Here is a 15041-nt window from a genome sequence, read left to right on the forward strand (position 1 = left end):
AAGATTTCTTCTTTAGTTCATAGGGAGTTGCTATGCTAAATTTCATTGCAAAAGCTCAAATGGTTCTCGAGATATAGTGTGGAAACGAAAGCATTACCGACAGACAGAAAGACGGACAGACGGATGGACGGACGGACGGAGAAACCCAAATTAATATCCCCCACTTTTCAAGCAGGAGACAATAATTGGTAGTTTTATCTTAGTAGATCAAATAAATATGTTAAAAACATTGCGTTGAAGGTGGCGAAATACAATGTTCACAGTTATTTGTAATAAAAGAATTAATTATGTTACTCTAAATTTTATAGGATATTTGCTTTATACTATTGTTCCAGCTTTCATTAAACTGAAATTTTTAAATCGTTGATTTTTTTTTTATTAAAATTCACATACCCCACGCTTCAACATTACTTACTACTTGTAATACGAGTTTAATAGCAATGCTATGCAACAATAATACCCCAATCCCTTTTCACCTTTTACCAATGTTTGTGAAAATCGTCGTCCAGAAATACACTACAGTTTATCCCTATCCATTGGCGTCGGAAGCAAATTAAAAGTGGGGGGGGGGCTTAGTGTCTAAAAAAAAATTATACCTTCAAACAAATCTGACAAGCCAAAAAAAAAGAGAGAGAAAAGAAAAAAAATTCCATTTCCCATACACGAAAATCCTATTGGGGGGGGGGGGGGTCGAACTTCAGTACCAAAATTTTTTCCAAACGCCACTATTTTACCCATTTTTACCCTTTTTTAACCTATACTGCGACGTCTCTGTGGAAAGTGGGGGGGGGGGGGCTAAACCGACGAAGCAATGTTCAATGTCTAAACTAAGTATATATTTGGGGAAAAAAAGTGGGGGCTAAGCCCCCCTACCTTCCGGTTCCGACACCTATGCTATCATCTGAAAAAGTAACACGTTTTTATAATTCATAACTGAAATAAATCAAATACAATTTAAGGTAAGACACAATAGATAGGCCAATTTTTTCCTCATATTCAATTTTCCTGAAACTTTGAGATTTTGTTCTAGGATACAAAATCTCTCTTTATATATGATATGAAGAAAATTCAACCGCACATTTTTTGCCCACATAGTCTGAAATATGGCCTATCAGACTCCTGTAAGAAGATTGTGAAATCAGACATTAGACTTTAGAATGAGACTTCTTTTAGAATTATCAATTGATCTATTGCAAATTTGTGTAATACTTTTAATAAATATATCCTTTTTGTTGCTTTAAGTTAGTAAGTCAACTTGATACTGGAAAATTTGAGTAAAATATTAAGTAAAATTAGAACATACGTAGCGTCGGAATTGAAAATTCATATGTAAATATCCGACAGTTTAAGCTTTCTTAAGAGAAAATGTATGATTCAATTTTTACATAAAATCAACAGAATGATTCAAATAGGTCCTTGAATAAAATGTGTAAAAATAAACAAAATCGAACCGGTGGTTTCAGATATTTTTTTCTATTAAAAAAATTTTAATGGCAAAAAAACTAGAGGATTCAGTAGATGACGTCACAATATTTGACCTTTGACCTCTTGCTATGACCTTGACCTTTGTAGTACATAAAGAATGGAGACTCCTTATATATGTGTCCAAATATCATTCTTCTACTATGTTTGGAACAAAAGTTACACTGCATTTTAAAACAGACTGTTACATGCTTGTTTATTACACTTAGTTAGCATAAAAACATTCCAAAATGTAAGCCCGCAAGTGACCAACATATAGGATTCTCTGATTTTTCACAAAATATGACGCAAACATGCCAAAACTTATTATTTTTCTTACAGGGATCATTCATTGTTGTCAACATAGTAATCTTATTCTTTTTTTCTCCGGTACTTTCAAGAAATTGGTTAAAATAGAATCCACGGGTGTTTTGTCCTACCTTAAAACGATAATGTGGGTTTTTTTTTATTATAAAATATACCGATGAATTCAAATTCAAGAGGATCTTACAGTGCATGCTCATCAACAACCTGTATAGCTCAACTACATGACCATTTAACATTTATTTTTGGGCGGCAAGAATTTGCAATGCCCCGAATATGTGAGTTTTCTCGTGAGTGTTATAAAAGTCACGCAGAGTTCCCTCCTCCTTCATTTTCTGCACTCTCTGCACCATGTCTTGAATTTCGGTCTCAGAGCACGTGTCCCAAAATAATAAATGATTCCTCCAATCTTCTTGTAATGGTCCTTCCAAATTATCGTGTCCGGGGTGATAATCTGTTGTTAACATGTTGAGAGCCGTCTTCAGTGTTAACCCAGCCTCGGTCAACATGTCTTTCATCTGCTTATGGTAGGGGAATTTCTTGGCGTATTGTTTCATTGCTCCTGGAACCAAATGACAAAACCAGTAGGCCTCAAATTGCTCAGGAGTTAAAGTGGTAACGGTCAACGCACCTCTTGGTTTTAAAACTCGATAAACTTCTTTAATCGTTTTAGCTATGTTTGGATACGATTTTCCATCAGGATTTATCTCTAAATGATGTAGTACCTAATACAATCATAAAAAATAAATATAATAATACTGTTAGAAAAAAGAGTATTCTTTAATAATGTAGAATATATTGACGTTTTGAGGATTATTCAGTTGATCATGCTGATGACTTTTGTATTGCTGAGATAAACGACGAAAGTCTTGGAAAAGATTTCAATGAGTGATAACATAACACGAAATACGGTATCTCGAAGAAGAATGTGAAATAGCTTCAATTTTCTAGGAAAATTTTGAGCAGTATGTTAAGAATGCCTAAGAAGACCATTTGAGGAAAAAATATAAGAATAAGAAAACTAAATTTAAAGTACCAGATTCATCATAACGCTGTCAAAAGAATTATCTTCAAAAGGAATATTGGGAAGCACTCCTGTTTTGAAGCTAAGCTTGGTCTTCAGATTTGGGGACTGTAGTTTCTCTCTGGCCACGCTAAGCATCCCGTCACTGGCGTCAACAAGAGTCAAACTGCGGGGTTCGTGGTCCAGGAAATAACACGCGTAGTTTCCAGTCCCACAGCCAGCGTCCAGAATATCCATGTCCTGTAAAATGAGGAAAAATTAAACGTTTATTACATAGTCGCCAATGTGACAAATAGGGGTTAGAGCGTCTGGTCTACAGTCGCAAAGAAAGGAGTTTATCCCACTGTGGGACGTCGAAACCGATCCTTCGGACGAGACTGTATAAACCGAGGTCCCATGTCTTAGTAGGTGCTGGCACGAAAAAAGATCCCTCCCTGTTCAATACCCCTTATAGCCGAGTATAAGACAAAATTTGCAGCTCTCCACCGGCAAGTGGTGGTACTGTAAATCACTTTTTATTCGCGAGAATTTTATTTTTGCGTAATTACGCGAGACGGTTTGCTCGCGATAATTTTAATCCACGCGTATTATAAAATTCCTTAATATTATATAGAACAATGACCACAATTCGTGAAAATTTTGTCTCGCTAATAAAGAGTCAATGACGGTGTCGCGAAAATAAAGTGATCTACAGTACCTCCATATGAGTTAAAATTCTCGAGAGGGACGTTAAACAATATACAACCAATCAATCATACAACATAATCCATGACTTCAAATTACTCATTATTTGCAGTCACCGTTTGGCGCTATTTACTCTGTGCAGAAGCTTAAAGTATACTCTTGGAAATTCGCAACGAATGGCTTATATTTGTATTCATATGAAGCAATATTTGTTCAAAATCTTACACATGAGAAGAAGAAACATTTATCGTGCCTTCAACTTGACATTTAAGATATATAGAAGACTATTATAGATTAACAATAGTTAATTCCATTCGAATATCAACACGAAATGTCCCAGTGAGCCTGAATTTTAAGATACCACTAGTCTGAGACATTTTTTTCGTACTAGATATTTTACTCGAAATAGACGTTTGATGGTAACCTAACAACAAAGCTCAGTGGTAACCGTGATGACTTCAACTTTTCAATCCTCAACTTCCCTTACTTCGTCAGCAATATACCCTGCATATGGGTTTACATCTCTTGGGTGATTCATTGTGCAGAGCATGAACCAGAGCATAAAACAAGTTTAATTATTGACAGGCAAATTGATGAAACAAGAATATCAGCAGTCTCGTTTAAAGTTATCATTTCGCAAGTTCTATGGTCGATACAATGACCTTGTCACATCAATCATACAATTAATCATTTAAGTCAAATGCTGACTGACGTTTTTCAGACTAACTGTTAGAACATTATTGACACGCTGAATTGTCGACGGATTTTTCCGTTCTTTCTTGGTTATGACAAAGAGCACACAGCGGATGTGATTTGTCGGCAGGAGATGCTCAGACATCCATGGCACTTAATCCCACCTCTCATGTTGAAGAAGGTCTGTGATTGATGATCTTGATTTGTATTATGGTTCCTTTAGGTTCATGTTACCCTTTCACTTATATCATGTCACAGCTACAATTTATTATATAGATCTACCACTAATATAGATAAAGTCTGCAAAATTGTAAACAGGCATTGAGTTATGCCATTCTTATATGTTCGTTTTGAAGGTGCATATCAACATTACAAAACTTCCAAATCTAGTCATTATATCTTACACCAATGCTCTTTCCGGTAAAATTCTCCATCAGGGATTTGTGAACGTAGGCGTCCGCTACTCGTCTCCTCTTGTCGTACATCTTACAAACCTTATTGTAGTAGTCTGTTATATTACTCATTGTCAGAACTAATGAATGGCTTGTGGACTAATATCCCTAAAAAATTAAAAGAAAGATGAGATCAGTAAGAATTCCATAGTATCTTAAAATTGACAAGGTTTAATTTTGACTCAGGTTTTGGGGACTTTTTAACTCATGCAACTCTCCTACATGTATATGTGAATATGTTTTAAAAGAGACTACACCGATCAGTACATGTACAGATGTTTATGTATTTGTATTGAAAAATGTGTTACTAGTATTTTTTTAACCCACCATTTCATTAAAGCCTTAATTTTCCTGTTATCATAGACTTATTCAGGATAAGTCAACAAAGAAAGGGAAACGCCTTTTCTTCAGTATATTATTATGAGATTTCTTTTGTTACCTTTCAATACGAGTATATATATACTTTCACTTTCCAGCTCATGACCTACTTTTAAAAGCAAGCATCTATCTGTTAATTACTTCACGTACTACAGATGTTCATTTTACAATTCTAATCTACATGATTGTACATATTTACCAATTTAAGGCCAGATAAAGTTAATCTTTAGATTCTCATCCTAATTTGCTAAAAAAATTAGGGCGGTTGGGCGGATTTTATTTTCTATTTTTTATAATTGAAAATATCAAGAAAAGATGGACTTTTCGTACACATTTGTCCTTATGTTAATACCTATATAAATAGATTTGTATGACTTCTCATAGGCCTTTCCCCCAAATACTTTTTAGTTTCGCCAACAAATCCTTCTGTTTAAAAATTTCTGTAAAATATCACAGATTTCCACCTTTCTAAAAAATTCGATTGTTCTTGGGACTTCACATGTTTGACATTGAAGTAGGTCATATTTGAAAAATCTATAAATATTCTACTGAAAAGTCTGGGCTTGAACATATATGGTTTTAATATTTAACATTTTCTTAACACTTTTATTCTCTAAATTCTGCCAACGATGTTTTATTCATATATTTTTTAAATACAAAATCACATACAGTGGAGATCGTTAAAACTTGACCAGGTGCATTTCCCTCATCAATTTTTACCTAGTAGTTTAAAGTCTCTTCAAAATCTTGCTTATCAAGATGTGTTTAGGCTATTTTTTTTCTCTGCCTCCAGTATGCTGACACATTATCTTTTCCTTTCATATTTAAACTGCTTTTATTGCCGATTTTTCTCCATTCTTCACATGGCTCTTTTGCTATAAATAGCGACACGCGACTTTTGATACAAACGGGAGATAACTCTTAAACTTTGATCCAAATTCTTACAGAATAAAAAGACACAAGAAACATATATTGACGCAAGCGTCAAAAATTGGCCGCAAACCAATTGTTCCTTTTATGAAGCAACTATTTAAAGACTGAAATGGTGATCTGTTTTTAAAATATCTTATATTTATCTGTTAATATATATCCTCGTGACATTTAACGCTTGTGCACGACATTGCATGATTTTCTTAATTATATAATGCATGTTCAGTATTACATGTATATATAAGCAAAGTACCCCTGGTCCTCAACAAACCGTGGGCCTGTATGATTAAGAGGCATTCACATTAAAAGTTTAAGACTTACTAAAGTTTAATGTAATCTACAACTAGATATACAGTGTAGTTTTAATGTAATAAAAACGCAACAAATATAAGGGGCTCCTTGCTCTCTCTTAGAGGAAAAAACTAGACTCCCTCTAGATCCGCCACTACATTTCTTCTCTTTCAGTTTCTTTGAGTTGTAGCGGGAAAATTCTTGGCACATTGTAAATCGTGCATTATCCTCGTCTGCTAGGGCCAAATCTTGTAATATTCTATAGACTGCTAGGTCTTTTGATGAATTAACATTTAACCCTATTTTTTAAAATTTTTTATGATATGTACATGTGAACACGTCATCTTAAAATAAATACGTACGACAAATCCTGTTTAAATAGAGAAAGTTAAATTGTGCAATATACGTAACGCGGTCTTTGCTTTAGACTATGCCCAACACATGTCCTAATTTTCTCCGCACCCCAAACATATCTAAGTTTCTCAATCAGGATTGGATGAAATATTTACCTCAATCTTTATAAAGAAAACGCTAATTTTATATGTTTATTGTGCGTTCTTGTTAAACATTTAGACGCTCTTTTTAATGTCGCCTGAAAGGGATGGATGGATCCGATGGATTGAGACACTTGTCCGAGCCAGTTAGCCTAATCAAGCATTGAATTTGATCAAAAACATTCAATCTACGATTTCAGTAACTATATAAAGGCATATTTATGATGTTAACACGGAGACACTGGCGACAGTTTACATTGAAGTACGACAGCGCCGATCAAGGTGTTTCTCGGCTGTTCGTGGCGTGATTGCAATGCTTTGATATTTTCCAACAGATTTACACATTTGTCGTGAGTAGAATTTAATGAAAAAGTATAGTTTTAGGCAATATCATGAAGATTTAACTTAAGGTCTAACGAAAATAAGGATAAACAAGAAAGATAGAGACTTTGCAGCTGACGAAAGTGACATACAACTTGTAAACACATGCTAGTTTCTATCGGACTGGTATACTGAGTATATTCTCTATGTACACAGGTTAAATCGATCGCCAAAATATGTATGAAGTACTTGTTCACGTTGTTAATAAAACAATTATTTCCCTTGCTTATTTTGTTCATTTTTATTCATGAAAAGCAAGTCATTTTATTTTATATTTATTAGTAACGGTAGATATTATTGCGCCGTGTGATTCGGCCATATATTGACCTCTGACCTCCGACAAACTTCATACAGAATTGAAGATATTATCTCCCTGTATGTTTATATAGTGGAAAAAATACCACAAATGTATATATCATACATGTAAATGTTAAATACAATGAAGCGCATTGAAGTGGTAAAATTCTCCGTTTGGATGAAAAGTTCTGAGTCATGTTTTGAAGGTCAATTATAACATAATGACACGCCCATATTTTTAGAAACGAGAAAGTAATATTCGTCGTAGTTTTAGGACATCCCATTCTTCGCGACAAGCATCATGAGTTACACTGAAATGGAGCTTTAAAAAAAATAGAAGAGGGAGTTAGATACTCCCCGCTTCTGTTAAACAGAAATTGCAACGAATATGTACATATTTTTGAACTTATCATGTCTATTGAAGTTACCACAACACATGTTTTGGTCGAACACGTGTTTACTCGGTGTTTATTTCGATCCTCAATTTGATTGGCTATTATATTTATGGAAAACCTGTTCTACAGGTATTTGAAGAAACAACTTGACCGTTTTATCAATTTCTAAAGAAATGGGCGTGTCAAAAGATGACAATAAACACTCTAAATATAGCTCAAAACGTTCATTTGAACGGAAAATTTTACCACTTCAATGCGCTTCATTGTATATTTATTTAAATTGTTGTAACTTCGGAGAAACGCACAGCGACTTCAAACTTTCATATCATATAACCGACCGCCTCTTGGCGGCCGGTAATAAAAATATACTTTTAACACTCAAAAATCAAAATAAAAAACATCGGGGCGGGACAATTTGAGAGGGGCTGGCGGGGATGAGAATCTAAAGATTAATGTTATCTGCCTAACTGTTCTTATGATCTATCACTGGATTAAAAACAACATTTTAACGAAGCCCGAAGATACCATAGAACTAGATACTAGTATGTGCTCCCAGGGCAGTGCGTATTTGTACGCTGGACATCGTGTATTTTCGGCCTTAAAGCAATTGACCCTCAATAGTTCAGTAATATTGATATAAGACATATCAGTCAATTCAACGGTCGCCCCACTTCAATCTATTTTTCTTTTGCAAATCTAAATGGAATACTTACGTGACTTACACTAACTCCAGCTTATTTTGTCCTCTCAATACGAAAAATAAAGACGTTATTTCTCTACGGTTGATATATACTGTATATTATGGTGTCCGGATAGGGCCAATTGCAAAAGCTCACCAGCGCGTTTAGAAAAACACGCCGTCGCGCTAACACAAAACGCGCTGTCACGCTAACACGAGTTCGCACAATACGCTGTCACACTGACGCGATTTCAAGCAACACGCCAACGCGCTAACACACAACTCGCTGTCACGCTAACACGAGATCGCACAACACGCTGTCACGCTAACGCGATTTTCAAGCAACACGCCGTCGCGCTAACACACTACACGTCTTCGCCAGTTGTGTGTTAGCGCGTCGGCGTGTTGTGCGAACTTGTGTTTCCGTGACAGTGTGTTGTGTGTTAGCGCGTCGGCAAGTCTGAACACGCTGTTGAGCTTTTGCAAATGGCCCTATCCGCACACCATAGTACGAGGGTTGATCCAAAAGTAATGTCACTGTGTCCATATCTTTAATATTTGACGTCGTATTATCAAATGTAATGCACCAAAAGATGCATCAACATCAATCTAATCAAAATTGAAATTTTCATTTAATAATGTACATTGAGTTGATTTTATAGATGTTTAAAACATTAAACTTAGGGGGTGTCGCCGCGTCACAACTAAACGTCACGTTTTAAAGTTAATATTGTTAGAATGAAAAATGACATTAAAAAGTATCTAAAAAATCGTCTAATCGTCCAATATTTCAAAAGACAAAATTTACGACATTTTCTAATCTTTAGTTAAAATTTAAATGGCAGCATTGTTTTTTATTAAATAAAACAGTATTGTTTATATCTGATGTATTGCAGAAAGAAAATGTCGATATGGAATAAAACACCAAAACGAGTTGTAATGTATTTTCCTTCAAAATCGGGAAATCACAAGTAGAAACAGGTATGATGGTAAATCATACTCGCCGAGGAAAGAATGTCAACGAGAGACTTGTTCATAGATGGTTTCAGAGATTTTGAGCGGGTAATAGGTAAATAAATGATCATTTGGGGACAGAAATACATAATATGTACCGAAAGATAGGAGGTCGGGTGGAAACGTTCAATGGCGTCGACGTTGTCTCAAAAGAGATTAGTGGCAGTTTGAGTAATATAAGACACTTTTAAATTTGTCTTATGCTATTGTTCAAAGAATTTTGATGAAGGATTAAATTATAGATAAAATGTACAATTGGTGCCAATTATTCTTAAATAAAATAAAATATGTGAATGTTTTGTGAATATCATTTTTTTTTTAATAAAACGAATGGAAGGCGTTTTTAAAAGTGTGTGTCGGCGCATATCCGTTTTATGACGTTATTTAGGTGCGGCGACTACCATAATCGCACTTTGTGTTTAATTCGATATTTTGAAAAGTATAAATCATTCTAATTTGAATTTTTCAGGACTGATTTAAAATAAGTATAGCTTCAATCATATAAAATTTTGTTAACTTACGTCGACTAAGAGAAATTTTATCGAAGTTGTGACATTACTTTTGGATGAACCCTCGTACAGTACCCGCATCGTTATTCTTTACAATTCTATCGTGTTCTATCGTGCGTGTATCCTATCGTATCGTGCGTGTATCCTATCGTATCGTGCGTGTATCCTATCGTATCCTATCGTATCGTGTTTTCCGTTTATCAGGTTTTGCGTTTTCTATCGTGTTTTCCGTTTATCGTGTTTTGCGTTTATCGTGTAGATCGTTTATCAGGTTCTATCGTGTATCGTGTTTTGCGTTTATCGTGTATATTCGGAAACCCTCGCATTTTATCTTTATTATCTAAAGAAACTACTGAGCTATTCCGAGTTTCTTTTTCGTTTTGTTAATAAAAATAAGATTAATTCAACAGAAAAAGAGAAAATAAAGATGTATCCCTTTCTTTTTCATCAATATAAGAAATATTAAAGCGTAGAAGGAAAAAATAATTAATCGCGTATTTCATGAATGAATAAATTGATTTATTTATAAATAATTAATTAAATAAATAAAATAATTATATAATGGTAAAGCAGAGAGTAATTGTCAAAATTTAAACAGTAACTCTATTTTTCGGAAATGAAATTTGATCGATCAACTGGTCTATTTCTTTAAAAAATAATTTATCGAATTGTATGATTTATTTTGTCTAAATTAAATACTATTAATATGATTTTCTCAAATAAATCGGAGTTACCGGAGAAAGATTTTTGGTAAGCTACGATGTTCGCGTAGACAAAAAGCAAATAAATAAATAATAAGCAGGATATTGAAATGTATCTTTTTTTTAATGCAATATTCTCTTTTTCCTTGTTTATCGTCTGATAACGTTAGAAATATCTTTACGAGTCTGACCTGCATGTGTGCACAATTAATATTTAAAGTCTTGATGTTACAAATATAATATAAAGTAAGACAACGATCCAGATGATATTAACAACGATTTTGGCCGTATACGTTCAAATTTTGAATTTATCTTTCAGTTCTTTCTAATCTAAAATTAGCACACTGTCTTCCTGTGCGGTCAACCGCCCCCTTCCCCTTCTCCACAAACTGACACCTCGGTCCGTGTGTGTGTGATCAACGTCAACATACCTGTACTGATTTCTCACCCGGGGTCAATAACTAACCTCGAATACTACCTGGTTCTAATGAAACGCATCTACTTATTTTCGGGATTTTGTTCCTAACTTGTTTGAACAATTTTATCAAAGATTTCATTCAAAATACATTAAATAATTGTACAATTTATGGATTAAAAAATCATCTTGAATGTTAAATAAAAATTCAAATAAATCAAATTAATGACATGAAGTCCCTAAACTCACTCCGTTGATTCTTTTTTATTTCGTAAAATGTTTCCATTATGTTTATGTAAATAAGTCTTTTAATAAACATAAAAAAATATACTGCACTTATGATACGTGCACTTTCGGGTCATCGGGTTTTCTACGTAAAACGGACAAAATTAATTCTAGGAAACAATTTCATTGATCGTAGAAACGGATGAAATAGTTCTAACATTCTAAACTATGAAAATTAGCTCGCAATATTTTTAACGGTATATTACTATAAAAATAAAACAAAAGGAGTCGTCTGATCCGCCGTGACCATGCAAGACTAATAAATACACCGAATCAATTTATAGTATTAATCGATTTTATTCCATACGTGTATAACTTTATTTAAGAATTCAATATTATATTTGGCTATTTGCATGGTTAGATCTTGTTTATCTAATTTTAAATTGGTTGCGGACTTTCAAAATACCGCCCTTCTAATATGCCTAATTAGATAACCGGGTCAGTTTAAAATGATTTTTAAGGTTTAATAATTCATTTGCGTAATTAAACCTATTTTTCGTTATTATTAGAAACAGTACACACAGAGTTTAATAGGAATGATTTATAATTATTTAGTCGGAAAAGTCGCATTTCACTCTTTTAATATTTGTTAATTAATTTTTCTGTTTTGTATTTTAAAGAAGAAAGTATTTAACCATTCCATGTTCGTTAAATACGAGGTCTTAGGTATCTGTAATGTAAAATGTTTACATGTACATAAGTCAGAGCTTAGCGTAAACGTGCATGTGCAGTTGTAGCAGATTCATATTCTCATGACACAGTTTACATGTATTAATGCAGATCGCCATTATTTTAATAATTATTTAGATTTCTATTCAGAAAATTTAATTTTCTTGAACTGTTTCGTTCTTGATAGATCTATCATGTTAAATTTATTAATTTTGTTAAAGCCGTTTTCTTTAAACCTTTCTTTCGGCCAGTCTTCCACTTGTATTATTTTCTAAGATATTAATATTTAATTGCGATTTTTGGATACATCGCAGATTGTAAGCTTTAGACATTAAATACAAATATTTAATTTATTGCGTAAATTTCTTCCGTGAAATAACTTGGTACTTGTAGATAAATTTATTAGATAGAAAATTAAAATGTATATTTTTCATAAATAATAAATCTGTTTATAGAGTTTTAAAAAGTCACACACTTGAGAAGAAATTTAAAAAAAAAAATACAGTCTCCATTTTATAAAAATCCATTTAATCACTGTCAATTTTTTATATAAATAAAAAAAACAACTTTTGTAAAATTAATACAGAGATCTCAGGTTCTTTTTATGATAATTCAATGTACTTTATAGTTTTGATTTGAAGCTCTGCGAGCATTTAAATTAAAATATAATATAATTTAAATAATCTCTAATCTTTAAATTTAATTCAAAATAATCTTTTCGTCTTTTTAAAAAAACGTTCCGCATTTTGAAACAATCCTATCAGGTTTTGCGTTTATCCTATCGTGTAGATCGTTTATCAGGTCTATCGTGTTTTGCGTTTATCGTGTTTTGCGTGTATCGTGTTTTGCGTTTATCGTGTTTTGCGTTTATCCTATCGTGCGTGTATCCTGTCCTATCGTGCGTGTATCCTATCGTATCGTGCGTGTATCCTATCGTATCGTGCGTGTATCCTATCGTATCGTGTATCCTGTAAAGAATAACGATGCGGGTACTGTATATACATGTAATTGTAGAGACCTCGTTTGCATTGTTACATAATATGCAACTTGTAATGTTCATATCTTAATATAGTCCCACGTTTAGGAATTTGCTATACCGTTATACGTTAAATACAAATTCAGCAATTGATGTTGACAGTTTCAGCCACGCCGATTTGTGTAATCATTTAGTTATGTAGTTTAGAATTGGCATACTCTAAAACCTGGCCTGGCCCCTTTGGCCTGGCCTCTATTTTGGCCTCTAATTTGGCTTCAAACCAAATTTTGGCCTGGCCTCAAAAGTTGGCCTGGCCTCAAATTTGATTTGAAGCCAAATTAGAGGCCAAAATAGAGGCCAGGCCAACTTAGAGGCCAGGCCAGGCCAAAGGGGCCAGGCCAGGTTTTAGAGTATGCCCGCAGAAACGCACAGCGACTTCAAACACCGACCACCTCCTGGCGGCCGGTAATAAAAATATACTTTTAACACTCAAAAATCAAAATAAAAAACATCGGGGCGGGACAATTTGAGAGGGGCTGGCGGGGATGAGAATCTAAAGATTAATGTTATCTGCCCTAACTGTTCTTATGATCTATCACTGGATTAAAAACAAGATTTTAACGAAGCCCGGAGATACCATAGAACTAGATACTAGTATGTGCTCCCAGGGCAGTGCGTATTTGTACGCTGGACATCGTGTATTTTCGGCCTTAAACCAATTGACCCTCACTAGTTCAGTAATGTCGATATAAGACATATCGGTCAATTCAATCGTCGCCTCACTTCAATCTATTTTTCTTTTGCAAATCTTAATGGAATACTTACGTGACTTACACTAACTCCAGCTTATTTTGTCCTCTCAATACGAAAAATAAAGGCGTAATTTCATTACGGTTGATATATACTGTATATTATGGTGTCTAGATAGGGCCATATACAAATGCTCACCAGCGCGTTTAGAAAAACACGCCGTTGCGCTAACACACAACGCGCTGTCACGCTAACACGAGTTCGCACAATACACTGTCACGCTGACGCGATTTCAAGCAACACGCCAACGCACAAACACACAAGGCGCTGTCACACTAACACAAGTTCGTACAACACGCTGTCAAGCTAACGCAACTTCAAGCAACACGCCAACGCGCAAACACACAACGCACTGTCACGCTAACACGAGTTCGCACAACACGCTTTTACGCCAACGCGATTTCAAACAACACGCCAACGCGCTAACACACAACGCGCTGTCATTCTAACACGCTTTTACGCCAACGCAATTTCAAGCAACACGCCAACACGCTGTTACGCTAACCCGATTTCCAAGCAACACGCCGTCGCGCTAACACACTACACGTCTTCGCGAGTTGTGTGTTTGCGCTTCGGCGTGTTGTGCGAACTTGTGTTACCGTGACAGTGTGTTGTGTGTTAGCGCGTCGGCGTGTCTGAACACGCTGTTGAGCTTTTGCAAATGGCCCTATCCGGACACCATAGTATATACATGTAATTGTAGAGACCTCGTTTGCATTGTTAAATAATATGCAACTTATTGCTGCATAACATTTAAATCCTCTCATTGTCAATGGTCCTGAGAAAACATGTTGAAATGTCGACTTGGGACGCCTAGTAGCTGCAGAAACTTTCCATGATTTAATGATTTGGTCTATGGTCAAAAATTATACATAACACCAGTTTCTGCGGATAGACCCCTGTCATAGCGAGGATGAATAATATTTTGACTAAACCAATTATAAGGCAATCATTTAATATCATTTTGAGAACAGAGAGCTCACGGTGAGTGAGTGTGGTCAACAAAGAACCATAACTGGCTAAATCGATATGAGCGGTAATGAGTTGTTTTGGGCTGATTCAATATGTCGCGGTAATGAGTTGTTTTTGGTCGGAAAAATCAGGCACTACGGTCTATGCGGATCCCGTATTTTCCCTCGACCCCGCGATGGTGTTTTAATCTTTTCCACCGTTACGGTT

At 34.8% G+C, this 15041-nt stretch overlaps 1 protein-coding gene across 3 annotated transcripts; it reads right to left on the bottom strand.

Annotated features, from left to right (window-relative positions):
* Positions 1-1661: 1661 nt before the first annotated feature.
* Positions 1662-8647, bottom strand: LOC134273899 (ubiquinone/menaquinone biosynthesis C-methyltransferase UbiE-like). 3 transcript variants are annotated; one of them, XM_062756119.1, is made up of 4 exons: positions 8527-8647; positions 4591-4746; positions 2822-3049; positions 1662-2510 (listed from the first exon to the last, which is right to left on the bottom strand). In XM_062756119.1, the coding sequence occupies exons 2-4, from the start codon at positions 4708-4710 to the stop codon at positions 2025-2027; spliced, it is 834 nt and encodes a 277-aa protein (XP_062612103.1). In that variant the 5' UTR covers positions 4711-4746; positions 8527-8647; the 3' UTR covers positions 1662-2024. The 3 variants fall into 3 exon arrangements, with proteins under 3 accessions (XP_062612103.1, XP_062612102.1, XP_062612104.1); XM_062756118.1 differs by having other exon boundaries at positions 8518-8623; XM_062756120.1 differs by lacking the exon at positions 4591-4746 and having other exon boundaries at positions 8518-8619.
* Between the last annotated feature and the right edge of the window lie 6394 nt (positions 8648-15041).

This window comes from Saccostrea cucullata, unplaced genomic scaffold (genome assembly GCF_032062105.1).
Source record: "Saccostrea cucullata isolate Sc308-1 unplaced genomic scaffold, CSIRO_AGI_Scuc_v1 ctg7673, whole genome shotgun sequence".
NCBI classification, from domain to species: Eukaryota; Metazoa; Mollusca; class Bivalvia; order Ostreida; family Ostreidae; genus Saccostrea; species Saccostrea cuccullata.